Genomic DNA, 15,320 nt, shown 5'->3' on the forward strand with positions numbered 1-15,320 from the left:
CCTTTAGTGTGGGTTATTTTTCTTAGTCTTTTACAATAATGGTTTGTATGCAGTATTTCTCCTTTTGTGACTGACTAATTTCACTCAGCATAATGTCTTCAAGGTTCATCTATGTTATGTGGTGACTTGCAGCTTCCTTGTTGTTCTCCAAGGTAGCACAGTATTCCATTGTGTGTATGCACCACAGTTTGTTTATCCATTTTTCAATTGATGGGCATTTAGGCTGTCTCCATTTTTTTGCTATTGTAAATAGTGCTGCTATGAACATTGGTGTGCATATATCTACTGGTGTTATGGCTCATATTTCTTGTGGGTAAATACCAAGTAGAGCAATTACTGGATCATAAGGTATTTCTATTTCCAACCTTCTGAGGAAGCACCATATTGCTTTCCGGGAGGCTGGACCATTTTGCAATCCCATCAGCAATGCAGGAGCGTCCCAGTCTCTCCACATCCTCGCCAGCACTTATTGTCCTCTGCTTTATTAATCTTTGCTGTTATTGCTGGTGTGAGAAGGACATACATTTTTATCCTTAAGTTGCAAAGGGGAAAGTACAATTCAGGAAATATAAGTAATGTAACCAAAGCCTCATGCTATTGAAGATATGGAAGCAGTTCATAAACCCAGGCTCACTGATGTCAACCAGAGTAGAATTCCAGGACCTGTCCCTTAAATGTAACTCTTCCCTCCTTTTAGCAACCCCCCCCTCCCCGGAACCAGGTGGGCATTGCTTTGGTTAATAACGATTTGTTGTTGTAGTTGAGCATCATGGAGTCAGTTCCGAGTCATAGCAAACCTGTATATAGGGGTTTGAAGGCTTTTAAATCTTTGTGGGAGCAGGAAACCTCATCTTTCTCCCTCAGAGCAGCTGGTGGGCTCGAACCACTGACCATGTAGTTTGCAGTCCAGTGCTAGCCTGTTCTTATCAGCTCTTCTTAGCTCTCTCTGATGTGGTGTTTGCCTTGGACAGTGCTGGGGGACCTGCTTCAGTATGAAAATGTCTCTGGAGTTCTATGAAAGGCCTTGTTGGGATATCTTGGTGTTGTATACTGTGAGCTTGCTGTACTGCTGTGCCCAGCTGGAAATCTGCTTTTGTGTAGGGGCCGGTTCCTCATTCCCATACATGGCCACACAAGTCCCTCAGTTCCTTCCTCACAGCTCCATCTGCCATGGGGTCTTTTCTCTTGTTCCCCATATTGCACCATCTGAACAGCTGGCTCTCAGGACTGGAGCTACGGCAGAGGTGAGGACTCTGACTTGCTTGCTTTTCTGACTACTTCACTGTCTAGAAGTAGAGTCTCTGGGACTCTGATGTGTTGGTTCAAACGCAGGCTGAAGACAGTGAAAGGAAAGGTAAATACCCGGCCCTCTGGGAGGCCCCGGTGGCTGCAGGGAGGGTGACGATCGGATATTTATGGAATTCCTCCACAGAGCCAGACATTCCTGGTGTGATGATTGCTCACATTTTTTTTTTTTAAAAGAAAAGAATCCTTCATTCTTGTTTGTGATTTTGGTTTAAAAGGCTGCCTGACAGAAGTGATATGGATGGGGTGGAAAATGGAAGACTAGGAATTTTTTTTTTTTTTTTTTAAGATTTATAGGAGTGTAATCGTTTTTTGGTGTGTTTTTTTTTAAATTCCAGTATTTCATTATAATCAGGCAATAAATAAAATAATTTAGAAAAAGTATATGCACAACCAAGAAGTCCTAGTGTGGCACTGTAGGATAAGTACTAGATTGCTAACTATAAGCTTGGCAATTTAAATTTACCAGCTGCTCCTCATAAACCCTATAGGGTCGCCAACAGTCTGACCCAACTTAATGGCACTTAACAACGGGATACCATATCTGGGTGGCAGTTTGCACTTTTCTTCAGGTGGTTTCTCATATATTTCTGTAGTTGATTCTCAATCTAAGAGGAGTTCTACTGGGACAATGGTTAAAAGTACTCAACTGCTAACCAAAAGTTTGGCAGTGTGAGCCCACCAGCCACTTCATGGGAGAAAGATAAGGAAATCGGCTTCCGTAAAGATTACAGACTTAAAACCCTGTGGGGCAGTTGTGCTCCGTCCTAAGAGCCACTGTGAGTTGGAAGTGCCTTGAAGGCAATAGGTTGTTATTAAGTGCCATCCAGCTGACGCCGACCAACAGTAACCCTGCGCACAACACAACACCGCACTGCCTGGCTCTGGACCATCGTTACAATTGCTGTGTTTAACCTACCATTGTAACTACTGTATCAGTTTATCTCATTGGAGATCTTCCTATTTTTACTGACTCTCTACTTTACCAATCATGATGTCCTTCCTCAGGGACTGGTCCCTCCTCATAACATGTCCAAAGTATGAGACACCAAGTCTGGGCATCCTGGCTTCTAACGAGCACTCTGGCTGTCCTTCTTCCAACACAGATCTGTCTGTTCTTCAAGCAGTCCATGGTACTTTTAATAATCTTCTCCAACACCATACTTCAAATGCATCAATTCTTCTACAGTCTTCCTTAGTCACTGTCTGTCTTTCTCATACATTTGAGTCAAATGAAAATACCATAGTTAGGGTCAGGTACACCTTAGTCCTCAAAGGAACATCTTTGCTCTTGAACACTTTAAAATGCATCTTTTGCAGCAGATTTGACCAATGCAATACATTATTTGATTTCCTGACTGATGCTTCCATGGCTTTGATTGTGGATCCAAGTACAGAGAAATCTTTAACAACTTTAGTTTTTTCTTCATTTACCATGTTGTTTACTGGTTCAGTCAAACAAACTTACAGATGAGTGGGGAACCTCACGGAAAACAGCACCAGGAGGTAATAGTTTATCCACAGCATACAGTACGTATTTGCTAACTGTTCACACTCTTAGTGCTGTAGCATTGATAACAGAGAGATTTCATGGAAGTTACCTGTCTTCAGGGCAGGTGATTCTGCCAAATACATATTTTTTGCTGTTCAAAGATACTGGAGACTTTGGGATTCTTTTCTTTCATTTCGTGCTCTGTCAACAAAAAAATGTTTTTCACTTGTATGCCAGAAAATTCCCTTTGTAATGTAATAGAAGCACAGGGGATGCTGAACATTTGACTTATTTGTTCTCCTGCTTGCAGACAAAAAACTCCGCTGAATTCTGGCAGATAAATATCTGTTCAATTTGTCAAGTTCCTGAGGGCCCATCATTCCACAGTTTCCCTCAGGAGTTACCCTTCCTGTCAATACGTTTCTCGTAAATATTGAATCCATTCTTCCTGTAAGGTTGTTTTCTTTCTGCCACAATTGGTTCGAGATGTTGAACAGCTGGTCAGCATTACCCGTCTGTGGAAGTTGACATTGTTAGCCACCTTTGTCATCCCTTTTCTGCTTGTCTCCAGACTGTAGCATCTCAATTAAGGAAATACTTCCTCATGAGTCCATGTGCACATGGGTCTTTCAGCCATACTCGCTCCTCTATGCCTGAATCAACATTTTAGAGTGTGAACCTTCCTTTCATTCAAAGCAACAGGTTTTCATTGTGTGCTTCTGGTGAGCACAATGTTTCAGGCCTTGTGTGGACAGGGTCTCGTGCTATGCTTTTTGAAATATACCATGAAATAAGAAATTAAGTTATTGATTTCAAAAGGTACCCACAAGAAACTTTGCAGTGCCTTGGGTCCCCGGCCTTTTAGTGTCTGTGAGCAGTAGGTCTGTTGTCTGGTATTGGGGAGCTGCAGCTAGCTGGTATTATGTGTGCTTGTCTTCTGACACGGGCTGGTAGAGGCTTGTCAGGCCCAGCAAGCTTTCACCTTGGTGTGTTTGAGGACAGTGTCCAGCTCACCTGAGGTCAGCCTCCACAGCCTAAGTTATTTCAGCCGAAGATGATTTCACATGATGACCCACTTTGATTCTGTTTTCCGCTCAGTCACACAGAACAATGACCTGTTCTTGCCCTGTCAGGATGATGTCCTAGCAATGCTGTCAGCACAAGGGTCTGGCGTTGTTTCCCTGTTTTGGTGACAGATCAGCCGTGACTCACTCCAGCGCTTTCACCGGAGAAAAAGGCACATCACTGGCCCTGCTTTGAGACTATCAGGGCTTTTCTAAGGCTGGGTAGAGAGTTATGGCTTATTTTGCATCGTCCTTCCATGTTGATGAATCAAACATGCCACAGACCTTTATTTACTCTGGGAACAGTGATTCAGGAGAATACTTGTTTCTTCCTATGGGTTACATGAAACCTTTGTTGTGGTTTTTTAACTTTCAGGGAGCTGGGTGTAAAATGCCTGATGGAGTTTTCTCGTATTTCTGTTTTCCAGGATCGACTTATGGACTTACTTCCTGTGTGTGTTTGGTGTGCTACCTTGTTCGCAGGACCATGTGAAGGCTGCTGATCACTAGTCCCCCTCAGAGCAGAAATCCTCCTGAGGTAAACGTCGTTAACCTGGGCTGGGGTTCCTGCCAGGTGTTATGATTGTCATCCAGTAATAAAGTGAAGCTTCATAACTCCTTCCAGTGATTTTGAATTTAAAATGTTTGATTGGTTCCACCAAAATATGGGCTCAGATGCAGCAACAATTGTGAGGTTGGCTCAGGACTGGGCAGTGTTTTGTTCTGTTGTGGATAGGGTTGTTATGAGTCAGTACTGACTCTCAATGGCACCTGACAACAACGACAACAGCCACCAAAGAAAAGTCAATCTATCTGGCTCATGTTTTGTGATGGTATGGTCTTAGATAGAAAAACAAACAAACAAAAAAACTACTAAATGTATTTGGGGACCTAATTCAGATCACCTTTAACTTGCCTAAAATAGTAATATGGTGATTAGAATTTAAAAAATGGAAGGGGGAAGGTTTGAACCAAATGTTACTGAGTTTGGCTTAATGAATAGTTAGTCTCATGGAGTTGTCAGTTGGGATTTTAAAGAGAATTAAAATAATCTAATACTTTCTTGGTGTGGCGTGGTAGGATAAGCACTGGGACTGCAAAGTCGGTGGTTCAAACTCACCAGCTGCTCCTTGAAAGCCCAGTACAGGGTTGCTACAAGTCAGCCCTGACTTGAAGGCACTTTAACAGCAACAGAATTGTGTTTGAGACCCACTTTCTAACAGTTCAGCTTGAAGTTTTTTCTCTCACGCTCTAAAATGAGGGTCCCTAAAATCTTTAGGAAAGCATGAGAAGTTAGTTTTATGAAGGAGTTTGTCTCCCTCTCAGTTTTTGAGGGGTTCTCATCCTTTTTCTTTAATGGTGTTCCTTCTCTCTGGGATATTCAAACACTCCAACAGATCCTGACACCAGGAGTCATTCATTATTACAAATGTGGTGGGGTTTGAGTGATACTCTTTAATATTATGGGGAGATGTTTGCTCTTCTTAATAGTTAAGGTGTTGTTGGTGTTTGTTAAGTACTAGTGAGTTGGTTCCAACTCATAGCAACTCCAGTAGTTAATGTAGAATAAGAAAAAAATGCATCTCTCATTGTTGGAAGACGTCCCTGGTGATATAAATGGTTAATTTGTTTTTACCCAAAAGGCTAAAGATTTGTGTATACCAAAGGTGCCCCCAAACCAGCTCTTGAAACCCTTTGGCACACATGAGTCAGAGTCAACTCAGTGACAACTGGTTTCTCAAAATATTTTTAAGTCGTTGGCAACTCAGTGTTTTTGGACTAACAGAGGAAAGACAGTTTCTCTTCCTTTTTCTCTTTAAGACCCACTGAGTTCAAAGCCTCTCACCACCAAGACTTTAAGTCAGTCAGGACCTTGAACTGATTCCGTGTCTCTTCCATTTCTAAATTAACATCTTACAACACATCCAGTTGTTAAAATAACACTATGAGTGTGCTGTGCTCTCTGTCAGACCAGTGAACAGCATTGCTTGATTAGTAGAACCAGGCTGGTGAGTAACTTTGGTGCTTACTCCTCCCCAGGCTTGTGTCCAACACTGAAACAAGGGGCTCGCTGCTTCCGACGCATTTCGAACATCTGTTTTTAGAAAGTTCTGTCCCAGTGGAATGTAACTTCGGTCACTCTGATGATTATGTCACTGTTTTCCATTTAGGTGATAATGGGGAACTCCGAGAGTCAGTATACCTTCCAAGGGTCTAAAGGCCACAGCAGCCCTGTTCCTGGTGCTAAGCAGAAGCCTTGCTCCCTCAAAATCCGCAGCATCCATGCAAAGGATGAGAAATCGTTGCATGGGTGGGGTCCAGGGGCCAGTGGGGCAGGCTATAAGTCCAGGTCCCTGGCCCGCAGCTGCCTTTCCCACTTCAAGAGTAACCAACCCTATGCCTTCAGCGGACCCACCTGCAAAGTGCCCAAAGGCACGAGCCACTCGAAGCCCAGGACAAACACCTCAGGGGATGACTCCCAGGGAGATCTCATTGCTGCTCTCTCCTCTGACAGCGGTTCCCACTGTGTTGGCCATCAGCCAGCAGAGAAGCACACTGCCTCCCGAGATTGCAACGGGTACCTTCTCCACTGCAATGGACAGAATGAGAGTGCTGCATCCACCCCTCCCGGTGAAGACCGGAAGAGCCCCAAGGTGCTCATCAAAACTCTGGGGAAGTTGGATGGATGCTTAAGGGTTGAGTTTCACAATGGTGCCCACCATGGCAAAGTGCCTACAGAGGAGTCCAGGGGGCCAGTACAGCTGCTGAGGTACTCTCCCACCTTAGAATCGGACCCCTCCCAAGTGCCCGAAGCCAGGAGGAACTCGAGCCAGGGCGAGTACCCGTCCGGCCATCGCCTTTCGCCCACTGACTCACGCCTGCGGTCCAGCAAAGGCAGCTCCCTGAGTTCCGAGTCGTCTTGGTACGACTCCCCTTGGGGCAATGGTGGAGAGATGAGCGAATTGGAGGGCTGCTTCCTGTCCCCTGGTACCCCTGACCCCAGCCTCCATGCCAGCTTCCCACCAAGTGATGCCAAAAAGCCTTTCAACCATAGTGCTTCCCTCTCTTCGCTCCGGGAACTATACCGAGATGCTGGCCTCCCGCCCTCGGGGATCCGGCTTTCTGATGAGTACATCGGCACACACGCCCACCTCAGTACCCGGGTTTCCTTTGCCTCGGACATGGATGTGTCCTCCAGAGTGGAGCACAGGGACCCCGGCCAGTACAGCTCCTTCACTCTTCCCTGCCGCAAGTCCAAAGCCTTAACAGAGGGCACGTCTAAGAAGGACACCCTGAAATCCCGGATGCGGCGGATCAGTGACTGGACAGGAAGCCTCTCCCGGAAGAAAAGGAAACTCCAGGTGAGTACAAGATGCTGTAGTCGGCTTCGGTCAAGATTGCAAACGATCCAAACCCACTGCCATGGAGATGATTCTGACTCATAGTGACCCTCTCTCACAGGGTGGATCTGCCTCCTAGGCCTTCCAAGGAAGCAGACCCACCTTTCTCCTATGGAGCGGCTGGTGAGTTCGAACTGCTGACCTTATGGTAGGCAGCTGAGTGTTTTCATCACTGCATCATCAGTGCTCCTTGGAAACCCTATGGGCAGTTTGATTCTGTCCTATAGTGTCACTATGGGTCATAATCTACTTGAAGGCACTGGATTTGGTGTTTTGGTAGACTTCCAGGACTCCTGGTGTGGTACTGTAGATCAGCACTGGACTGCAAACTGCAAGATTGGCAGTTCAAACCCGCCAGCTGCTCCTTGAAAACCCTATGTAGGGTTGCTATGAGTTGGAACTGATTTGACAGCAATTAACAGCAACAACTTGAGGTTAAGCATTTCGCTGCTAATGGAAAGGTAGGTGGTTCCAACCCATCAAGTGACTTTATGAAAGAAAGACTTGGCAGTTTGCTCCATCATGATGATGTTGTTGTTAGGTGCCATCAAGTTGGTACCAACTCATAGCGACCCTGTGCACAACAGAACGAACTGCTGTTCTGTCTTGAGCCAACCTCACAATTACTGCTATGCTTGAGCCCATTGATGCTGCCACTGTGCCAATCCATCTCATTGGGGGTCTTCCTCTTTTTCTCTGACCCTTCACATTACCAAACATGATATCCTTTTCCATTGACTGGTCCCTCCTTACAATATGTCTGAGTATGAGAGACTAAGTCTCACCATCCTGGCTTCCAAGGAGCATTCTGGCTGCACTTCTTCCAACACAGATCTATTTGTTCTTCTGGCAGCCCATGGTACTTTTAGTATTCTCCTCCAGTACAGCGTTTGTTGTTGTTAAGTGCTGTCGAGTTGGTTCCGACCCATAGCGACCCTGTACAGGGTTTCCAAGGGTGTAAATCTACGGGAGTAGAAAGCCTGATCTTTCTTTCATGGAGCAGCTGGTAGTTTCGAACCGCTGTCCTTAAGGTTCGCAGCCCGATTCGTAACCACTACGCTATAGCGTAGTGGTTAACATATCGGGCTGCTAACCTCAGGGTCAGCAGTTCGAAACTACCAGCTGTAGGATAAAGATGAGGCTTTTGCTCTCGTAAAGATTTACAGCCTCGGTGCAGGGTCGCTATGAGTTGGAACCGACTCCACGGCACATAACAACACCACCATAACTCAAATGCATCCATTCTTCTACTGTCTTCCTTATTCACTATCCATCTTTCACATGCACATGAGGCTATTGAAAATGCCATGGCTTGGGTCATAATGATTACAGCTTAGAAAACCCAATGGGGTAATTCTGCTTTGTTGTGTAAGGTAACTACACAGTCAGAATCAACCTGACAGCATTCAACAACAGCAACACCTACTGGTTAAGGAGCCTTGGTGGTACAATGGTTATGTGCTTAGCTGCTAATCAAAAGGTTGTCGGTTCGAACCCACCAGTGACTATGGGAGAACGACCTAGTGGTCTGCTCTTGTAGCAGCCTAGAAAATCCCATGGAGCAATTCCACTCTGTCGCATGGGATTGCTATGAACCAGAATTTAAGTTAGCAGCCCCGACAATAACAACAAGCTTCCTGAACTCATGATTACATTGTTGTTGTTGTCAGGTGCCTTTGAGTCTGTTCCAACTCAGCGACCCTATATCCAACAGAACAAAATGCTGCCTGATCCTGGGCAACCTCACAATTGTTGTGCTTGAGCCCATTGGTGCTACCACTCTGCCAGTCCATCTCGTTGGGGACTTCCTCTTTTTCACTGACCCTCCACTTTACCAAGTAATTAAATTGTGGTTATGAAAACTTTGATGTTTGAGTTGGTATGTCAAAAATGGTTGATGCTACATTAGTATGTATAGTAGCACTGTCTTCTGGTAGCGAGAGAGAAGGTATTTTGGAAGCAACTTGTACATGTAATAGTAAACATATAATTGTGTTGAGAACATAAGAGTCATGGTGATAATAATTTTACGGTGTATGACGTTTTAGTGAGGGGACACAAATGTTACTACTCATGTTAAGTAACTAGTGGTGACAGCTAAGGTACCTGCTGATGCTGTAGGTAAGCACTGGGTTGCTAACCACAAGGTCAGTGGTTCAAAACCAGCAGCTGCTCTGTAGGAGAAAGATGAGGCTTTCTGTTCTTGCGATGATTTACAGCCTCAGAAACCCTATTTACAGCCTCGGAAACCCTATACAGGGCTATGAGTCAGAGTTGGCGCGATGATAGTGGGGGTGGGGATGGGGGGAGTGAGTGAGTGAGTGAAGATCAATAGCTTGTTTACCTTCCTTCTGTCCGTCCATCCAAGCCATAGATTTGAAATGAATTTAAGTGAGCAATTAATTAGTCCCTGGCAGAACTGCATTTTAACTATCCTTGATAGACTGACTTGGTGGTGGTTATGTGCCGTGGAGTCAGTTCTGACTCATAACGATCCTGTACAGGATTTCCGAGTCTGTAAATGTTTACGGGAGCAGAAACCCTCATCTTTCTCCTGCGGAACAGCTGGTAGTTTCGAATTGCTGACCGTGAGGTTCGCAGCCCGACTCATAACCACTATGCTAACAGAGCTTCTTTAAAGCCCACAGCACCGGGTATTCCCAGGCAGTCTCCCATCCAGTTACTAATCGGGCCTGACCCTGCTTAGCGGGCACATTCAGGGTGATATGGCTGTAGACATATATAATTTAAAACTTTCATAGAATTTTAGGGATGAAAATGTTATAATTTCCTTGAGTAGATGATGTCGGAATTTATAAAATTTCCCTGCGATAGTTCCCTTGTCTATGTCATGCCTAGTCTTCCTTGGCACGTTGATGGAGAGTCTGTGTACTCCCCGTCCTGAGTAAGGAGCTCCTCTTAGTCCTGAACTAGCTGTAAGGTCGGTCACTCTCTGAGGAAAAGGAGACTGTCTGCTCCTGTAAAGATCCACAGCCTCAGAGGCCCTCTGGGTCTATTCCTCGAGGTCCTACCAGGCTGTTAGGAGTTGGAATCAACATGGTGGCAGTGTGTTTGGGTTTGGTGGTCATCTCTTCTTCAGGCCAAGCCACAGAACAGTAGAGATCTCTGTGACCTTTTCCTCTCGGCATCTATTTCCCCAACAGCAAACCACAGTTGGACAAAGTGGGAGCGGAGCAGTGCTCCTGTTCCCCTGGCTTTGATGTCATGCAGACAACTTTCATGAACCTGGATTCCTCATCTCTGCTTTGCGTGGACTATGTGTCCCATCTGAGTTTATGGCCTGGCCCTCACATAGCTCTGTTTCATCTCATCCGGTTTCTGTTCAATTCCAGCCTTTACCGGTTGCTGCTGTGTTGTTGTGGTTGTTAGGTACCATCAAGTCGGTTCTGCCTTAGAGTGACCTGTGAGCTCTGGTAGTGTAGTAGTTATAAGTTGGGCTGCTAATCCCAAGGTCAGCTGTTCCAAACTACCAGCCATTCTACAGGAGAAAGATGAAGCTTTCTGCTCCCGTAAAAATGTACAGCCTCGGAAACTCTATGCAGAGTCACTGTGAGTCAGAACTGACTCTGCAGCACATCACTACTTCCATGTCCACCAGAAGGAAGCCCTGCCCCATCTTGCACCATTCCCAGAATCCCATTGTGGCAGCCACGCTGTCAGTCCATTTCATTGAGGGCCTTCCTCTTTTTCGCTGACCCTGCACTTTACCCAGCATGATGGTCTCCCCTGATCGCTGTTTATGGGTCACCTTTCTGCTATGTATGCACCCTTCTGTAGACCCTACAACTCCTCTGTTGCCTTAAACACATAACTCTGATGATGTGTCTGTCTGGAGAGTTAAGACTGAGCATGACATAAGAAGCGGGATTTTAATGATGGACAAGATTCTTCATATGGTCATTTTAAGCATGACCAAACTAAGTGTAGTGGTTGCAAGTCGGGCTGCTAACCTGAAGGTCAGAAGTTCAAAACTACCAATTGTACTGTGGGGGAATCATGAAGCTTTCTGCTCCCATAAAGATTTACAGCCTTGGAAGCCCTATGCAGAGTCACTGTTGAGTTGGACCTGATTCTATGCACACTACCGCCATCACCAAGGTATAAGGAATTTGAGGGTCCTTTTGAAAGACTCAAGTCTAGTTAGTGGAGAAATCAGAATCAAAGTCATTTCTCTTAAGCCTCAAACACTTTTTTTACGCTCCCTTAATTTTTTTTTTTTTTTTTTAAATGAGAATGTGCACACAAACTGTAAACAATGCCAACAATTTCTTCTTGTACGAACTCACCAGCTCCCTAAACGTCTCATCTCTCCTCTCGAGTTGCTATTGTCAATTAGATGACATATAGATAATTCTTTAAAAGACTATAATGCTGAATGCAGATATTCTTCTCTACTGAGGCTAAACCATTATTTGGAGACTTTAGGGGATAATTCCATTTCAAGGTTTAAAGATTTCCTCAAGGTGCTGGTTTTGCGAGGAAGTTATCTGGCCTTAGTGACGCCAGAAAGGCTGGGTTCCTTGAGAATCAGACACATGCTTTTCATGCTTGACTGGATTGCCAAGGTATTGATGAGAACCTCTCCATGACATCAGGGTTATTAAACATTAAGATTGTAAAAAGTGGCCTGTGTGTTAGGCTAGGCTAGGCCGAGATGACAGAAAGCCCTCAACTCTCTAAGGTGTGGACATCCGGACGTGAATTCTCACTTGTACCGCATGTTCGTTGTTGGCCAGATGTTGAAGCTTGCTCACTCCCTAGGGCCCCAGCTTGTTTATTTTGCTCCTGTTCCTATAATTGATCATCTGTAAACATGAAGCCAATGACACTTTGGCAAGTGTGCCCTTGCCTTTGGCCATATGTTTGTTTTCCTTTCATAGCTAAGGTAATGTTCAGGTTTGTTGTTGTTGTTGCTAAGTGTTATCAAGTCATTTCCGACTCATAGCGACCCTGTATGGGATTTCCGAGGAGCGGCTGGTGGATTTGAAACATGAACCTTGCAGTCCAGTGCTAATCCTACAGCACCACACCAGAATGAGGTGCAGAGCCTTAAAAATACAGTTCGTGGAAGCAAAGTTACTGCTTACTTAGGTACCAAACACACACATGCACACACACAAAAAAACACACTCTCTCTCTCTTTTGAAGTATGCAGATCATCAGCTCATTCTTAACAGGACGGACTCCTGGTGTGGCACTGTAGGAACAGCACTGGATTGAGAACCACAAGTTTGGAAGTTCAAACCCGTATGCTGCTCCTCGAAAGCCTTATACAGGGTTGCTATGAGTCGGAACCGACTTGACGGCACTTAACAACAACAATAAACTACTCTGGTGAATGACAGTCTGAAAGAAGGAGAACCCATGAAAAACTATATACAACTGAAAAATAACGGTGGGTGGCGTAGGTGTCATCAAATCAGTTCGGACTCATAGCAACTTCATAGGGTTTCGGAGACTAAATCATTAAGGGAGCAGAAAGTGTCATCTTTCCCCTGTGGAACAGCTGGTGGATTCCAGCCGCTGGCCTTGCAGATAGCAGCCCAGTGAGTAACACCCTACACCACCTGTTGTTGTTAAGCGCTGTCGAGTCAGTTCGGACACATTACGACCCTGTATAGGCTTTCCTAAGGATCTCTGGTAGCGTAGTGGTTATGAATCAGACTGCGAACCTCAAGGTCAGCAGTTTGAAACTACTAGCCGTTCCATGGGAGAAAGATGAGGCTTTTACTCCCATAAAGATTTACAGCCTTGGAAACCCTGTAGAGGGTCACTATGAGTTGGAACCGACTCCACGGCACATAACAACAACCATAGGCTTTCCAAGGTGTGGCTAGTGAGTTCGAACTCTGCTGACCTTGCAATTCATACCAACCTTGTGACTGAGTGCTTATCCTACTGCACCATACCCAGGACTCCATTATGCCAGCAGGACTTCTGTTTAAAAAAAAAAAAAAAAAGAGGATGTTTGTACTTAAAAAGATTACAGAGAATGAGTCTTAGAGGAGAGTGCGTTTGCTGCAGGCGAGCTCTCGGCACTCACTTCAGCTGGCATGAGATGTGTTCCGTCTAGCTCCTTCCTGATTTATTTTTCAGTTGTATCAGGGTTGCCTAGGCTGTGCCACGGTGACCAAAAGCCCTCAAATCTCTGAGGTGGGGACGCACAGACTGTATTTTTCACCTCTTCATCATTGGCCAGCGGTTCTAGCTTGTTCTCTCTCTGGGACCCCAGGCTCAGGGAATGGTTGTCATCTGGAACATTGGGAGCCACTATGGCGGACAGAAAAGCCCAATCATGTGTTAGCTTTTAAAGCTTCCCTTCGTCAGTGACACGTGTCTTTTGTGTTCACCAGTACTGACCAAAGCAAGTCACATGGCCATGCCTGCCTTTCAGGGATGGGGGTGATCAGATGACCCCTACCATGTGCCTGGAGGAGGACCAGGAACACAGTGAGCAGCACTGATGGCTCCCCCAGAGTTTAGCACAGAGCAGATTTATGAGCCCTGATTCTGACCCTTAATGACCCTAGAGTACAGTGTAGAACTGGCTCAGGGGGGTTCCCAGGCTAACACCTTTATGGAAAAGACAGCCCTGTCTATCTCCCACAGAACACTGGGGATTCGAACTTGCACCCTTTTGGTTAGCAGTTCAGTGCTTAACCACTGCACCCTAGGGATCCTTGATTTGGAACACCACCCACCCCACCAAGTCCACTGCCACTGAGTCAGTTCTGACTAGAGAGATCCTATATAGATGTTTCCAAGACTGTAAATCGTATGGGAGCAGATAGCTTCATTTTTCTCCCAGGAGATTTTGAACCACCAATCTTGTAATCCAATGCCTAACCCACAGCACCACCAGATTTAGAGCACAGTCACCGTGCATTTCTGTCCCATATGAATTGAAGCCCACACTGCCCTTGGTGAGGACTACACTGCTGCTGAAGATTTCCATACAGCCGCAGAAGGTCTCACCTGTAGTGAAGGGAGATGGCGAGAGTTTGGTGTTTGTCACTGGAGAGTGGGAACAGGGGCTGGGGTGTTCCTGTAGCTCCCTGCCTTCAGCCATTGAGTTCTGTTAGCTGTTTCTCTCAGTTATCTGACTAGGGATGATGGAATACACACAGCCTGGTACGTAAAGACAAGAGGTCTCTTAGTGTTGTGCCGTTACATTGTGAGACGTGGGAACTAGTAACGAGAAGTTTACTTTCTAAAAAGGACCTTTCCTGTTAGCCTGAAAATTAATCGTTAGCTATTAGAATTCTTTATATGTAAGGAAACTGTGGGAATTTATTGGTTGGTTGGTTATGTGCCGTGGAATCGGTTCTGACTCATAGCGACCCTGTACAGGGTTTCTGAGGCTGTAAATCTTTACAGGAGCAGAAAGCCTTATCTTTCTCCCGCTGAACAGCTGGTAGTTTTGAACTGCTGATCATGAGATTAGCAGCCCGACTAATAACCACTACGCTACCAGCGCTCCTTGGAGGGATTTATTAGAGCCTACATGTAAGGATCCATCCCAAATGCTAACTGCAACCTTTTCCCTTTGTTGAGGAGGAAAAGTCTTGCTTTGCTCAGGTTGAACCTTTAAAAGTTAGCACACCAACTTGAAATCCCCATTTATGAGGAACACAGTGGGGCTGGTTCTGGGTCAGAGTGTGGGACTCTGTAGGTTTCTCTGGAAACAGCCCATTATAACGGTTGCCGAGTTTCAGAGGCAATCCCAGTGTTTGGGGCTGTGAGTCAGAGAGTCAGAGTAATAGCTGAAAAATCATGTGGGTAGGAGCAAAGAGGGATGTATGCCTTCACCGCCTAGGCGTTTTTGAAGAACCACACAGTGACAATTAAAAAAAAAAAAAGCCTCTTAAGCTATTTTGAAAGTGTCCCATCTAAGTGAGTCACCGTAGCTGGCTTGTTCGCTCAGTTCTTGCATAAGCATCTGCGTATAAATAAATATCACTAGGGGACGTAGTGAAAACACAAGTGGGAAATATTATTTCCATTAGTAATTGCGTGCCAAGTCTCTATAGTTTATAG

At 45.3% G+C, this 15,320-nt stretch overlaps 1 protein-coding gene across 1 annotated transcript in view; it reads left to right on the plus strand.

Annotated features, from left to right (window-relative positions):
- TIAM2 (T-cell lymphoma invasion and metastasis 2) overlaps nt 1-15,320 on the plus strand; it is a 524,960-nt gene that overhangs the window by 364,168 nt on the left and 145,472 nt on the right. The window contains exon 3 of the mRNA XM_006868446.1: nt 6,033-7,223. Coding sequence (XP_006868508.1) covers nt 6,039-7,223 — 1,185 coding nt within the window. The 5' untranslated portion in view covers nt 6,033-6,038. The remainder of the gene's footprint in view (nt 1-6,032; nt 7,224-15,320) is intronic.

Source organism: Chrysochloris asiatica, unplaced genomic scaffold (genome assembly GCF_000296735.1).
Source record: "Chrysochloris asiatica unplaced genomic scaffold, ChrAsi1.0 scaffold00117, whole genome shotgun sequence".
In the NCBI taxonomy this organism is placed as follows: domain Eukaryota; kingdom Metazoa; phylum Chordata; class Mammalia; order Afrosoricida; family Chrysochloridae; genus Chrysochloris; species Chrysochloris asiatica.